Source organism: Canis lupus, chromosome 3 (assembly GCF_048164855.1).
Source record: "Canis lupus baileyi chromosome 3, mCanLup2.hap1, whole genome shotgun sequence".
Lineage (NCBI taxonomy): Eukaryota > Metazoa > Chordata > Mammalia > Carnivora > Canidae > Canis > Canis lupus.
Window position 1 is genome coordinate 20,583,950 of NC_132840.1, and position 15,994 is coordinate 20,599,943.

Consider the following 15,994-nt stretch of genomic DNA (forward strand, 5'->3'; position numbering starts at 1 on the left):
CCCGGGAGGTTCTTGCAGGACCCAGGATGGCTTCCTGCAGCGCCAGCCGGGTGTAGGAGCGACACGCGCATCCAGACGTCACTGTGACCATCACACACAAGCAAACCATAGCTTTACACAGGGGTCTTCTTCCATCTTGCCATTGCCAAGGACCACTGGCGGCCACGGAGGCTGGGACATGCTTTATTTGAACCCAGATGGGGTTCCCAATCCAGACATCACCCCTCCTGTGCTGTGTGGCCATTACTGAATTTACACGGAGTGAGTGTGTCCACTTTAATTTACTAGATGTAAGCTAGTAAAACGATTGTTTCATTTAAAGGCTTCTCGTACTGGCACTCCAAATGAGATTTCCCTGTGTATTAAAAGCCTCTGTGGCTGCCGAGGGAAAAGTTTTGGAAATGCTGGATGAGACGATGGATGGGCCCTCCCGAAAGGCAATGGCGAGCCCAGATTCTGCGTGGCCTCCTCCCTCTGCTGCCTGTGGGGCAGCTGCTCGCGTGGTGGTGACACCCCTGGGTTCTGCTGGCTCCAGGGCCTCCTTTCAGGGTGAGCTAAGGCTCGCTTCTCTTTTTGCAGCTCTGTCCAGAAAGCTCCAGTAAGTAGAGGAAGACATCCGCCCCATCCCGGGCCCCGACAGCCACCCGTCAGAGATGCCCAGGATCCCCACAGGCCTGGTGACCTGGTCCGCTCCCACACCACAGATGAGGAGACAGAGTCTTCCAGAGGCTCAGACCTTGGCTCCAGGCCAAACCCTTGAGCAGGTGCGCACGTCGCAGTGCTGGGCTGACCACGGTGGCACCTGGCCCAGACCAGGGCGCTGAAGCATGCAACCACAGGGCCTCTCGCCCAGCTCCCTCTTGCTGGGGCCTCACCTTGGCAAGATGTGCCCACTTCCGTGGTGCCCCCGTGGAGGCAGCGGTGCTGTGGTAGAGGCCTGCAGAGGGAGGAGCTGGGCCAGGCAGGCCCCCGCTCTGAGGCTTCCCCCTCCTGACTCCCCAGCCAGCACAGGGCAGGACTTTGTGATGCGACAAACAGGACACCCTGGCCTCTTGTCCCCCTACTCTCCTGATGCTACATTCAAGTCAGGGGAGGGGGTGTCCCCCGAAGAAGGACCAGCTCCAGGGCGCCTGCCCCTCCCAGCCATCACTGGTCACCTGTCACCTTGCAGCACCCACCCTGTTGGTCACCAAGTAAGGAAGGGGCCCTTGGCAGGGAGGGGCAGGGCCTTCTCCAGGGAAGCCCTGGGGTCTGGTGTGGGGGCCTAGCCAGGCCAGAGAGGAGGAGGAGGCTCCAGAGAGGTGGCAGCTAGGCCCTCTGGCCCTCCAGGACTGGAGCAAGCATGTGGCCTGGGTGAACCCCAGCATAGCACCTGCTGTTGTACAGTCTTGGGAAAGCACCGTGACTCCTGAGCCCCAGTCTCCCCAGCAGTAAAGTAGGCTAACTCTGGTCCTGCCCACACGGAGCTCCTCCATGGGAGGCCCTAGGACATACTTGCAGAAGATTCTTGGACCAAGACATTGACCTTTGTCATCAGGTCCCATCCCAGCTAGGCGAGGGGACTCTGCTCGGGGCACCTACCCGTCCCAACTCCCAGCACCACGTCTTTCTCAAAGAGAGACCCTCACCAGCCACAGTGGGGCCAGGGAGAGAAGGTGGCCAGGAGCAGGTCACCCCTCAGGCCTCTGTCCTGGGTCTTTGTCCTCTCACCTTGGCTCTGTGTCAGGCAGCACAAGACAGGGCTTTGGTTTCCTGACTCAGAGTCTCTGAAATCAGGCCAGAGCCTGACGTATGGTGAGCGAGTCCCTCCTCCCTTCCCGAGACCGTGTGCTCCACCGTGTGAGCCTCAAATTCCACAGACGGACCCCAGATCTGGCAAGGACACTCTAGGCCCTGAACCCGCGTCTCCACCCACCCTACTGCCAGGAACTCTGGCCTGTTGGGGCTCCAGACAGTTCTTGAAGGTTCATGCCTGATTCTCATGCTTTCCCCGAGCTGGTGTTTCTGCCTAGCTAAGGCCATTCAAGACAGCCAGGGCACTGGCCCCCCTTCCTGCCAGCAAAGGCAGGCTGCAATTTGACCCCAGATCTCTCTGATCCTTCCTCCAGGACTCCTGGCGGCCCTTGGGAGTCAGCTCTGAAGACCCTGGGCCCCAGCTCCCACCCCAGACCCAAACCAGAGTCCCATGCAGGGGTCCCGCCCATCCACGTCTTCCAGTTCCACCCCAGAGAACACACAGCTGGTCTGGGCAGCGTCCAGACCTCAATTAGCCTTGGCCTCTGCTGGCTGCTCCAGCCCTGCTCTACCCCAAATCTAAGCCTCTGCTCCCCCTGGGCCCTTAACTTGGTCAAGAGCCCCTTTTATGCCTTTTAGCTGCTCAGCCAAGATGGGGCTCTTCTGGTTTCTGACCCCAGCCCTGCCATTTACTGAGGGGCCAGGGGTAACCTTGGGAAGGTCATGTGCCTCGGTTTCCTTGTCTATAAAATCCTATAATTGCAGCTCCCTGGTGGGGAGGCTAAGGTGCCTTGTGACGTAATCCAGGTGCAACGCTGAGCTTTCTGGCCGGGTGAGTGATTTGTAAATGGTGCCACCCTCCCTGTCTCTGGCCTTGGGCGCTCTCCTTCCCATCTTTGAGAAGCAGCATTCACTCCGCTCATGCTGGGGTCGCTCCCCCAAGGTTGGGAGAGCATGGCTCCCGTTTTCCCATTTGAAGTGGCCCCCCAAGTCGACAGCATAGCTCGGGGGCTTGGAGGCCGTACCCACAGGCAGATGAGCCCGGCCACACTGCTCACTCCCCTTGCTCCCTGGCCTGTGGCATCTCTGTCTTGCCTAGACACGAAGCTAAGGAGGTGCTCCCAGGGGCCAACGGCCAGGTGCCCCAGAACCGCCTTCCCAACTCCCAGGACAGGGAGCAGGTGTACAGCGGGGCAGGCGCCCAAAGCTCGGGAGGAGGGAACGTGGTTCTGGACAAAATCGTCTCTCGGTCAGATGTCCACACACCTGCGGTCGCTTCTGTGTGAGTGTCCAGGGCCGTGGTAGCATATGACCACAAGTGGGGGTGCTTCAAGCCCCAGAAATCTATCCTCCCCCGATTCTGGCGGCCAGACCCCAAGATCATGGTGCGGGCAGGACCAGAGGTTCTGGGGGAGGACCCTCCTGCCTCTCCCAGCTCTGGGGACTCCCGGCGTCCCTGGCCTGTGGCTGTGCCCTCCAGTCTCCGCCTCCATGGTCCCGTGGCTTCCCCGCGTCTGTCACGGCTCCTCCTCTCTTACAAGGACACTTGTCTTGGGATTTAGAGCCCGTGCTAAATCCGTGGTGAACTACTCTCGAGATCCTTAACTGACAATATCTGCAAAGATCCTTTTTCCAAATACCGTCTCGCGTACATGTTCCTGGGGTTAGGACACGGACATGTCTATTGGGGAGCTACCCTTCCGCCCCTGCCCCGGTCTCCTGCTCATCCACGATGGGATGGGTCTCAACACTCACTCATAGAGAGAGTGTGGGGTTTGCATCGCAGCCGTTCACGTGGACTAGCTCACACTCTTAGACAACGATGCCTGTTGCCTCCTGCTGCTCCCCAAGCCACCTAATGAGATGGGGGTAGGGGAACTGACAGGGGGACATCCAGGTATCTGTGGCAGAAAGTCAAGCCCCACAGAGAGCACCCAGGCTGACCCCTCAGTTACAGATGAGAAACCTGAGGCCCCGGCTTTGCTCGGAAGCTCCCCTGCTCTTGCCCTCCACCCCGGCACCGCCACTTCCACGGACACCCGCTGACCATCACGGCAGCTCTAGCCTTGGCCCTTGGGGCCTTCTGTGTTCTGGAATCCCCACAGGGGCCGGTCCCTGCCCCATGAGTCCTCTGCCTCCCCCCAAGAGCCCCTCTCTGGTCTGTGCACCCTGAGCCCCTCTGGCCTCTGCCTTCACGGCCACCTGCTGCAGGCAACCTCCCGCTCGCCCAGCTTCCCCAGGCTGCTGCCTTTGGCTTTCGTCCTCCCCTCGCAGAAAAACTCCTGATGGTTAGACAGGGCTGGAGGCTTCTGTGCCCATCCCTTCCCTCCCCCGCCGCACCCATCATCAGTTTTGCATTTGCCCTTTGCCGGCTCCCGTCCTCTGATTTCTGAGCCCCACCAGGAGCGGGCAGCATGATCTGTCCGCCGTGCTCCTGGCCCTTACCCACACAGAGCACCAGCCCCACACTGGCTGAATGAGTGGAATGTGACCTACCCCAGTTCCACGCCCACAGAGCGGCCAGCTCCAGCCTCCTGGCTCCCACCAGGGAGGGAAGCCACCACGCCTGCTCCCAGGGTGCCAGGGGCTTGAGGACACCCTGTAGGAGCTGACCTCTCTGATGCTGTGTCTCCAGGAACAGGAAGGTCAGGCCCAGAGGAAGGAGCCCAGGAGAGTGCTATCTTGGCGGTCTCTTGCTTAAGGAACACCCATAGGCTCAACTTAGGTAATGATATTTGTGGAGCACCTGCTATATGCCAGGCCCTCTAGTAGGCTGGAGATGCACCAGGAAACAGAACAGAAAACACCCTGCCTTCTGGGAACTTGCAGCCCAGTGTGGGGATCCAGATAAACAAATGAACAAGTAAGTGTGTAGTACATGAAGTGGTGGTGAGGGCCGTACGGAGACACACAGCTGGATAAGGAGGGTGGGAGTTACTATCTTATACAGTGTTCCTGCCTCACTGAGAAGACGTTTGAGCAGAGACCTGAATGAATTGAGAGAACAAGTCACGTGGACCTCTGAGGGAAGAGCATTCTCGGCCCAGGGAATGGCAAATGCAAAGGCCCTACAGAGGAAGTGTGTCAAAAGCAGCAAGGAGCCCAGAGGGCAGGGGGGTGGGAGAGGAGGTCAGACAGGTGAGGGGCAAGTCAGAGAGGACTGGTTTAGGCCCCTGGTGAGAGGGAAGTCATCCGAGGGCTAGGGACACCATCTGGCTTCACGTGGTGTGGTCATCCCAGCAGCTGGGTGGAGGGTGGGCTGTGGTCAGAGCAAGACCAGGCCCTGTTCAGTTAGGACGCTGTGCCGCGGTCCAGGGCAGGGACTAGGCGGCTGCAGAGGTCATGCGAGGTGGCCAAACTCCCGATGGGTTTGCAGGTAGTGCGGGCGGGGTCTGCTGAGTCAAGGCTGAGTCGCCAGCGGGAAGGAGGAGCAGCTCTGGGGAGCGGGAGGGCAGCGCGGGCGGCGAGCAGTCCAGGGCCCCACGGGGAGCGGAGGCCGGGGCGCTGTGGCCTCCGAGTCTCCCTTCCCCATCTGGCCGCACCGTCCCTCTGCCCATCACTGCCCGCCCTTCTGGTCCCCGCCAGAGCCTGCGGATCACACAGAGGGACCTCAGCTCCTTCCCACCTGGCAGGAGGCGGCAGGCCTGCCGGGGCACACGCAGCCTGCAGGGGTGGGCAGGCACGCCAAATCCTCTTTCCAGGGATGTGGTCACAGTGGTAGAGACACAGAAGCTCCCAATTAGGGGCCTGGACAGGATCCAGAAGCCCTGGGCCTCTGCCAGCTGCAGACTCTTCCAAATCCGGGTGTGTGCACAGGGAGAGGTGGGAGGGAGCGGTCAGGATGGAAAAGACCCAGAACCCCAAGCCCAGCCGGTTGACCTGGTTTCTAGGCTGGGCTCTGTCTCCCGGGCTCCTCCGTGGAGGGGGAGGGGGGGCGGGCGGAGGGTGGTGGCCAAGATCTCTGCAGAGCTTACCACATGCCAGGCCCTATTCTCCACACTTTGCGCCCTTTCCAATCCTGTGCGATGGTCACCCTTTTTATGCCCATTTTACCCATGAGGGAACTGAGGCCTGGAGCCATTAGGTCACTTGCCCCAGGTCACACCATTGGCAAGCAGCCCCTGAGGCATGTTCCTCACCATGCTGCCCCCCAAAGCCCCATGTGGCGGGCCTCTGCCCATCTCTCCAACACCCCCCGTCCCCCAGCCCCAGAGCTCAGTACCCCCAGTCCCACTGCTCACCAGACCTTCCTGCCCCAGGGCCTTTGCCTGTGCTGCCCTCTACTGAGAATGCTCTTCCTGTGGCTGGCTCTCCACACGCTCTTCAGGTCTCCAGGAAATGCCACTTCTCCAGAGACATTCCCTGACGACCCACCCTTCCCCTCAAATCCGGACCTCTTACGCTCCTCTGATACCTCCTTCTTTCAGGAAAGCCCTCCCAGTGTTGTGATACAATGGTGAGCACCGAGAGCAAGGCCCTCCCTGTGCCCTCACCCAAGGGACAGAGCCCCGCCACCAGCTTTCACCCCCAGGGTCATCCTGAGCCCTCACCTCTCTCCTGCCTCTTAAATACACATGAACTCCTTGAACGGTGCCTCAAGCTAGCTGTCCCCCCACGTGGTTGGAAGAACTGGCCTCTCTCGGCCTCTCCCCACACCCTCCCTGCCCCCCTCCATCCTCAGGGAGCCTCTCCCGGAGTGAGCAACCTGCAGGGCAGTAGAGAAACCAGAGTGGCTTCAAAGACAAGCCCGAAATTGAAGACCTGAGGGCAGGTGACACACAGGGAGCCACTGCTCCAAGGGGTGCCTGCCACCTCTCTGTCTCTCTGGAGAGCAGGCCAAGGGGAGGCCCCGGAGGGCCCTGGAGGGACGCCTTGGCCCTGGTCGGCTGCCGGGGGCGGAGGGGGGCAAGCTCGAGGTCTGGGGACCCAGGCGGTGGGGAGGCGTCTGTGGAACTCCACAAGCACTTGTGTACTTACGTTGGGATTTTACCTACGTATTGACCAGGTGTACGTGAAAATAGCACAGCACTCAAAGTGCACATGGGTGTAGGAGGAGCCGTGGGGCCCAGCCCCCAGGTCCCCAGCCCTGGGAGAGAGCCGCCTGTCCTCCTGGCACGTCCCCCCCACACCCTTCCTTCTTCCCCTCAGGCCCCTGCCCTGCACTCTCCCTTTCTTCTGTCTTGCACAAATGGGAGCCGACTCCAGCACCTCCTGGGACCCCGTTCTCACTCGCCACCCCGGGCACCTTTCATGTAGTTCCATAAAGAATGCCTGCAAAATACTCCATCGTAAGCATGTGGCAGAACCTATTTAATGAGTCTCTTAATGACTGGCACTTGGGTTGCGTCCCGTTTTCGGCTCTTCTCAACAATGCTGTAATGAATAGCTCTAGACAGACATCATTTCGGATGGGTGCTAGTCTGTCTCTAAGACAAATATCTCCCAAGGGACTGCCAGGCCCGCTGCCATGTGCATTGTTCTGGACAAACCGGGCATTCCAATGGCCACACCCACCTGCCGCGGGGGGTAGGGGGGCCACGGGAGTGGCGGGGAGATGCAGGCCCTCTTCTAGAGCGCCTCTCTGTCCTAGGAAAGGACGTGCCCCCAGGGGCTTCTAGCTTCTGGTCTCGGAATCATTCCTTCCAATGATATTTTATGCAGAAGGTTGAGAAGCAAAAGAAAGAGTAGGGGTTTAGGCTGGGGTGCAAGCAGTGGGGAGCAGCTGCTCTATTGTCTGCCATTCCCACGACGCCCTTTGGGGGAGCTGGGAAGGGAACAAGAGGTATTGGTGTACCCCGGGGATGGCAAAGCAAGAAGCCAGTTCTGTCCCCTGGGGCCAAAGGGACAAGCAGGGAGAGTGTGACCGGAGCTGAGGGAGACCAGAGAGAGGAATCAGAGGGCTGAGGCCAAGCGCAGAGGCTTCTCCAGGCGGCCACGAGGGAGGCAGTGTCACCTGGCCACTGCTGCGCCCAGAGCGGCTCGTGCCCATTTACTTGAAGAGACGATCCTTAAATTTTCAGGAATTCTGTGAGCCAGTTGGTGAACACACTCTTGATTAAAAATGATATAAACTTACAATTAATGAGTCAAATTCAAAACAATGATAATCCGTCCTCAGAACTCCTCACTTTCTGATGATCTTGCTGCATTTTTTTTTGTCATTTATTCATGAGAGACACAGAGAGGGAGGCAGAGACACAGGCAGAGGGAGAAGCAGGCTCCCCAAGAGCAAGGAGCATGATGTGGGACTCGATCCCAGAACCACGACCTGAGCCCAAGGCAGATGCTCAACCACTGAGCCACCCAGGCGCCCTAATCTTGCTGCATTTTGCGACAAGCTGTGGTCCTGAGGTCATCCACATCCACCTGTCTGTGCGGGGGCTGGACTCCCGTCCGCCTCTCCCCAGCTCAGCCTGCAGAGCACCAGCCACGGTAGCTTGGGACTGACCTGGTGGCAATAGCGACACCACAGAATGTGGCCAACACTTACTCGAGGGCTTTCCCTTGTGCTCCCTGAGGCGGGCTGTTCAACATCTGCCTGCCTCCACTCCGCCCACTCCTCTCCCTTCTGCCCTCTGCCCTCCTGCCCCTGCCTTCCATTGATGGAACAGCTGCTCAGGGCACCGGGCTCCCGGGGCTCAGAGCAGGACAGGGAAGGTAGGGAACAGATGTGGGAGAAGCCGATGGAGAACAGTTGGCAGGGACACCTGGGTGGCTCAGCGGTTGAGGGTCTGCTTTTGGCTCAGGGAGTGATCCCGGGGTCCCGGGATTGAGTCCCGACTCGAGCTCCCTGCATGGAGCCTGCTTCTCCCTCTGCCTGTGTCTCTGCCTCTGTGTGTGTGTGTGTGTGTGTGTGTGTGTGTGTGTATCATGAAAAAAATAAATAAAACCTTAAAAATAAAAGAAGAAAACAATTGGCATGCCGGGCCCCTCCCGTCGGGCGACAAAGGCACCTTGGGATCCATGTCTCCCTCCGTGTGGGGTGGATGTTTGTGCAGGGTCTCACCCTGCAGCTGGGATCGGGCCAGTCCACTGGGGAGACTCGGGCCACTGCTCTGATTACGTATCAGATGATGTCAGACCCGTGTACCAGAGCCCTTCCACCTTTCTGAGCGTAACGATAGCATCTTTTTACTCCAAGACAGCGGTGTTCCCATTCTGCCTGACTCATCACCAGCACACTAACGCCGAAGCTGCCTCAGAACCCCTGGATGGTTTGTGGGAACACAGGCTGCCAGGCCCACCCCGCCGCCCCAAAGTTCTGACCCAGTGAGTGCGCCGTGGCCATGCAAAGAATGCATAATTTGGTCTTTCTCCCAGCCGCCTGGCCAGAGCTCCTCAAACCTTTGTAATTTTCTGACTGACAAATGTGCTTGGAGCATCTTTTATTGCAGATCATTGAACTTTGACCCCAGTGTGGACACACACGCTCTGGTCAGATCTTTCCTGGGTGACCCTGGGCGGCTCCAAGGGCAGCTTCAGGATGAGACCAGTCTCCAAAAAGACCATGATTCAGCCCCACCCCTCATCCTCCTGGGAGGGGAGATGGAGCTCATGGTCCATCCTGCCTGAGTGATGAAGTGTCCATAAACGTCCCTACGGTATGGGGTTTGGAGGGTGTCCAGGCTGTGGGCATATCCATGTGCCAGGGGTTTGACACACCCCAGCTCTACGAGGACAGACGCTCCTGTGCCCGGGACCCTCCCAGAGTTCACCCTGTGTATCTCTTCATCTGGCTGTTCATCTGTGTCCACAGTAGCCTTTGTAATGAATCACCAATCCTAAGTAAACCGTTAATCTGGATCCTGTGAGCTGCTCTAGCAAGTTGGTGAACCTGAGGAGAAGGGGTCATGGGAACCTCTTATTGTAGCCAAGTCAGAGTGTGGGTAACCGGGGGCCCCAGCCCCTGCGATTGATGTGTGCCATCAGGGCATCTGTGGGGCTGAGCTCTTAAGCTGCAGGGTCTATGCCAGCTCTAGTTGGTGGTGGAACTATGGGACACCCAGCTGGCGGATGAGAATCAGTCAGTGTGGGAAACACCCACACATCTGCTGTCAGAAATACCAGGGGTTTGAAATAAAGGAAAGAAACTGTTTTCCTCGACAGTGAGTCTGAGATGGGGCCTGAGGATTTCCTGAACTCTCACGAGCTGATGCCTGACAACGCACTGCCCCGAGTGGGCCAACCCGTAAGGCTCCTGCCTCACAAATACAAAGCGTCTCATTGCATTATCTCACTGAGCCCAGGCATGTGACCAGGTGGACCAAAGGGACCCGCACTGGCCAGGGTTTGCATTGATGGAAAGGCCAGGTGGCTGCAAAGAGGGGACCCAGCAAGGCCCAGGACACGGGGAGGTCTGCACAAAACACTCGGGATCCCTCTGTGAGTGGGGCCTGGCTCAGGAGGAAGAGGCCTTGCCTGCTCACGAACCAGCAACGAATCCAGGCAGCAAAGGCCCGCCTGGATTAACGAGAGAAGTGAGGAGTGGCAAGAGAAATGTCGATGGAGAGGGAAGTGATCATATAGGGGACAGAGACATGGGGCCACCAAGGCAGAGGGATTCAGGCTCTGGGGAGGAGGAGTCTGAGACAAGCAAAGGAAGGCAGAGACCAGAGAGAATGTTCTGTGTGATTCCTTTTATAGCAAGTTCAGGACAGGCAACGCAATCCTATAGGGAGAGAAATCAGACAGAGAGCTGGGCGTGCTCTACACCTTGGCCACGGTGACGGTCACACAGGCGACAGGCGTACACGTCTGCAGAACTTTGTCAAGCTGCACGCTTAGGCCATGTGTGAGCTTTATTGCTGCCTGCATGTCCACCCGGCCTCGGCCTGACCGATCCAGTTATTCCACGTGTACCGAGGCCTCCCACATGCGAGTTCCTAGCTTGGAGTGGAAGCCGCCATCCCCCACCACAAGGCAAATTCGGGGTGCTCAGGAGAGCTCAGGCTTATAGGAGGCAGGAGAATATGAGCCAAAGCTGCTGGCCAGGGTCTGGGGGACATCAGCAGGTCGTCAAGATGCACTAGTGAGATTTGAGAGGCCCAGGAGGCTGTCCCCAGGAGGGCAGTGGAGGAACGTGAGCTCCGGGCAGAAAGAACAGTTCGTCCAGGAGGACAGAAGTGACGTGTCTCCAGGGAACCATGAGCCTTCGGTCTGGCTGCCATGTGCGGCTCGGGGTGGGAGAGAGCCGGAGACGCGGTCCAGGGAGATGAGCAGGGCTGCTGGGGGAGGGCCCTTGACTCCTAAGGGCAGAGGCCACCTTCAGAGCGCTGCAGGCCACCGGGTGTGTGACGGGGCTGGTGGGGACCAGCACAGTGGCGGCTGCAGAAGCCCAGACCAGGTGGGCACAGCTTCCGGAAAGCCACGTGTGGTTTCTAATACACTTGCATAGTCGCCCTCCCGATGACCCGCGGTTCCACTCTACTCCAAATAAACAAAAGCAGATGTCCACACGAAGGCTTGCCTGGGAACGGTCACAGTGAAAGCTGGAAATAGCCAGATGCCCAGGAAATGGATAAGCCAGCTGCGGTGTACACAGACGGTGGAACTGTGCTCAGTAATAGAAAAGAAGGAACCACCGGCCCACACATCCATGCGAGTGAATCCCAGGGCCAGGAAGTGGGGCACAAGATCCAGACACAAGGGAGGACATTCTGTGGGATTCCATGGATGTCAAGATGAAGAGCAGGCAAGCCTAATGCATGAGGACAGAAGTCTGAAAGGAGGCTGACAGAGGGAGGGGCCCTGGGGAGGCTTTGGGGGGCACTGGGCATGTTTCCTGCGTTGACCTGGCCGGTGGTCACGGAGGCAGCACATGTGCAAACCTCGGTGTGCGCTGCAAATGTGTAGGTTATAATTTACACCTCGTTCTATAAAATAATGATAATGCAGGTGCACAGAGCTGCAGGGGGTCCGGGGTAAGGGACAGATGAGGGATGTGAAGGGCGAGGGCATAATAGGACTTTGTGTCCCATTGCTCTGGACCTTGGGGAGGAGGAGAGACCACACCCACAGGCCCTATGACCTTTCTTCCCACTGCACGCCTCACCCGCTGGCACTTTGACCTGCCTGTCAGCCACCCGCATCCCCACAACACACACGCACCATACATACACACACTCCCATGTGTATACACACAACACACTCCCACTCTGCCACGATCACACACACACACACACACACACACACACACACACACACAGCATCCTGGAATCTGGCTGGTCCTGAATGGAGCTTCTTCCTAGGAACAGGAAGTGGCCATGACCTTGCTGCGGTCCTGGGACAGCTGCCACAGCCCCTGACACATGCTTACCCTCATCTTCCCAACCACCTTTTCATACTGCAGGCCTGATTCCGTCACCCTCTTCTGGGATCTTCCCTTTGCTCTCAGGGTGGAAAGACCAAACTCCTTCCGTGGTCACCAGGCCTACACGATCTGGCTCCTGTGGCTCTGACTCCTGTGAGCGACTGCTGCCCTTACCCAGGCACATTCAGTTTCTCAAAAGTCTCCTTCCAGCCTCAGGGCCTTTGCACCTGCTGCTGCCCTCATCTGCAAGGCTTTTCTCCCTGGTCAATCCTTACCCCTCTGTGCCCGGCCCAGTTGTCTGTCTCAAGACAGCTTTTCCTGACACCCCCAGATAAGTCCATTTGTGATAACATACCTATGCCCTTACCTCCCCACTGAGTCATCAGCTCTTTGAAGAAAAGATCTGTGCCTTTCTCCCTCATTATATGTCCACTTCTCAGCACAGTGCCAAGCAATAAATTCCTATGGATTGAGTCACTGATGGGTGGGAGAGCTTTGAGCTCCCTCCCCGGAGGTCACAAACATTTGGAGGGAGAAACAACACTTGAGCAGATTTCTGAGTTTCTTCACCAGGGAGATGGGGCGCTGGGCTCGTGGGACAGCACCCTCTGAGCACAGACATCCTCGTGCCCCAGGATTCTGGGCCTCACCATGTGGGTGAAGGAAACGTCTAGGTGCTTGGTGGACCATAGAGATCTCAGAGCGAGGAGGGCACAAGAGCAGCTGCCTCCTGGCTGGTGACACAGCAGCTGCCCCCCTGATGAAATGGAGGGTGGAGGTCAGGGGTTCCAGAGAAGGAAGAAGGCCATGGCGGCCCGGACTCAGGTCTGCAGGCCCTGGCGGCCAGAGGTGGGCAGGCCCATCCTTGCACAGACTCATGAGGGGAGTAGAGCCAGGCCCAGCCTGATGGCTTTTTAGCCTCCCTGCCTTGAATTTCCACCATTCAAGCAGCATCGCCTCGGGTGCAGGAATGGTCCCGAGGTGAGGCTGGCTGGGGGTCTCTGCTCGTGCGGTAGATATCTCGGCAAATCTCCTCACCCCCAAACAGCCAGGCCGCTCCTCCACCTCCAACCAGGCACCAAGCACGCAGAGCCTCCGGGGCCCTGCCCAGACCTGACTGTGCCGGTTGGCAGCCCCCCAGTGCTGCAGAGGGCAGGCAGCAGGGGGGTCAGGTGGCGGGCTGCCCGGCATGCTGGGGAGAAGTCAGTCCAAGGGGCCTGGGGCCTGTCGGGTCCTGCTGGACACTGCCCTGTCAGCAAGGTGGGGCTCCCGTCTACTCACTCGGAGAGGTGCTTCCGTCCCAGCCACATCCCCCCACCCCCCGGTACTGGTGCCAGTGCCCACATCCCACTGTTGGACCAACCCATCCCATGTGCGGGTGAGGACCGATCCTGCCGTCACCCTGCCCAGGCTGCTGGTCTGTGGGTGGTGAGCATGATGGTGGCGGTGGCGGCAATGGTGATGGTGATGGTGATGGACGTGGTGGTGACGAGGACCACCAGCCCGAAGCCAGCTGTGGTTCTGCTTGGTCTCGGGGTGGTATCAAAGGAGACTACATAGGTCTAAACTCCTCAGACCCCAATCACTCACCAAGAGGGCTGTGTGTTGAGCTCGGGGAGGAACCAGGCGCTGGGGTCACAGGCTGCCGGGCTCGGCCCCTCACCACCCCTCCGTCCGCTCGTCTGTGAATGTGCCTAATGAGGGTTCCCGCCGAGCCCTGGCCCCAGGGTCCGGCTACGGTGGGCTGCGTGATGCTTTCATCATCCTCACAGTGGTCTCGGCCTTCCACTCTCCACCCGTGAGCCCACCCCACTTCTGTCCCCATCCCCGTCCCTCTGTCCCCGCCATCCCCCGCTGTCCCCATCACCGTCACCTTGGCCCCAAGGCAGGCAGGCCTCTACGCTGCGTTGTCAGATCCTCATGGCATCTGCCTGAGGTCTGAGGGGGCTCCAGAGCCGCAACCAAAGGGGGACGTCACCGGTCCCGTGAAGATGCGTCCTCTGAGCACCCCTGGGCTCCACCTCAGAGCAGGACAGCCTCCTCATGGGGTAGTCGGGGTGCAAGCATCTCAACAGGCTTATGGGAACAGGGGATGGCTCCATCCTGGCCTCCCCTCTCTCTTCCATGACCTCCTCTGATCCCCAGACTTTTGACGTCTTCTCTTTGCCAACAGCACCCACACTTGCACCCCAGCCAAGACCCCTTAGCTCCCACACCCCAGCCTTCTGTGGCCAGCTGGGGAGGTCCACAGAGGTCCACCTCACATGGAATGACGGTGCCTAACCACCCGCTCCCAACCTCTCTCCTTCTCAGGCTTCTCAGCCCAGCAAATGGCCCACCACCAGGAAAATACTCTTGGCGCCGCTCTGCCCTTGCTCACCGCCGTGGGGCGCTGCACACCACATTGGCAGCCTGAGTCAGCCTTGCTGGGGAGGGGGCTGGGAAGCCTTGCACTCACAGCTTAGGGACTGGCCTGCGTGCAGATAAGGGCCCTGCTTCCTGAGGGGTGGGTGCTTCCACGCTGAGCAGGACACCACTGCTTATTTTCTAGCGCGGATCTGTCACCAAGGCCCGCCCGTGCCGGCTCCGCAGTGGGTCAACACCCCATCCATCCTCCACCCACATGCCAGTACCTTGGTCTGAGGCACCTTCGGGTCTCACTGGACAGGCCCCCACTCTGCCCAGGGCCTCTGGGGGCTCCCCACCCCCTCCCTACCTTCAACCCCTCAAATACAGCAGCCCAGCTCCCACTCCGGGGGCTTCTCCTGGGAGCACCCTTGCCCTGCACTCCCTCACCTCCCTGCCCCGATTCTCTGAGTGGCCAAGTGCCACTTCTCCAGATGGAGTGCCGCAACACCCACTGCCCCTGAATTCCCTCCAAAGCCCTTGTTTCCCACTCCAGACACTGGGGCATGGAAGCGTTTGATGGCTGTTGTCTGGTCTGGTTCACGCACGAGGTGGGCTCTGTCGATGAACAGAGCTCGTGTTCATAAAGCACTAGGTATGAGCCCAGTGCTCGGGGGCCCGGGAAATGCAAGCTCCAGTACCCCCACCTTAGTCTGAGCAGCAGGAATGGGGACAGCTACAGAGTTTTGCCCAGAACCAGAGGAAAGCAATGCAGGGCCTGGCGAGCAGAGTAGGGGGCCTGGAAGGGGGGCAGGGACCGGGCGAGGAGGCCTTTCTAGGTCAGCTAGAGGGGCCTGCCTCTGTCTGAGACCTGGGTGGGCCCCAGGGCGGTGGAGAGCCCCTGGAGGTGGTTCAGCAGGGGAGTACAGGCTCTTGTTTGCAATTTGTGAGCTTCTCAGAGGTTTTGCAGCCACGTGGGACCTCGGAAGGGAAAGGACAGGGCCCTGGCGCCCCAAAGTCCCCTTCTTAGGACTTCTGTGCTTCTGTGCACAAGCAGGGTTCCGGGAAGAATCGTGCAAAATGCTTTTGGGCTGTTCTCTCATCCTGTCCTGTCCCCAGGGAAGATCTGGTCACCTGACACTAAGTTAAATCCCTGAGGCCCTGACCCCACCTGCCCGAGAAGGCAAGGCCCCCAGGGTTTGTAAAACCTGATAACAGGGGCAAACATGGCTTTTTTTTTAGCAGCGTGTGGGCCAAAAGAAACAAAGACAGTGGTGCCCCTGCTCCCAGGGCCAAGGGGCAACAGCCACAGATGCCAGAGAGAAAGCAGCTCAGCAGCCCCGACCCGCTTCTGAACCCTGGCTCCAGGACCATACCCTGGGGCTAGGATGAGCCATGCACCCGCTAGAAGGGCCTGGAAGTTTGGCAGAGGGGCTGGTTAGGCGTCCCTGCCAGCCTGGAGTCTACAGGGATCCCCCACACTGCAAGCACACCTGTCAGGGTGCCGAGGAGCTGGGGCTCACAGATTCGGCAGGACCCTCAGAGGTGGGGACAAGCAGGGGGCCCCTGGTGTCCTGAGGAATGAGGTGCACGCTAAAGCCTCAA

The 15,994-nt window shown here is 59.1% G+C and overlaps 1 protein-coding gene across 2 annotated transcripts in view; it reads left to right on the forward strand.

Moving 5' to 3' along the window:
* The first annotated feature begins 661 nt into the window (after window positions 1–661).
* The window catches only part of OSGIN1 (oxidative stress induced growth inhibitor 1), a 33,841-nt gene continuing 18,508 nt past the window's right edge, over window positions 662–15,994 (forward strand). The window contains exon 1 of one of the 2 annotated variants that reach the window (XM_072819448.1): window positions 662–1,193. In XM_072819448.1, coding sequence (XP_072675549.1) covers window positions 828–1,193 — 366 coding nt within the window. In that variant the 5' untranslated portion in view covers window positions 662–827. The remainder of the gene's footprint in view (window positions 1,194–15,994) is intronic. The other variant, XM_072819450.1, reaches the window with a different exon arrangement.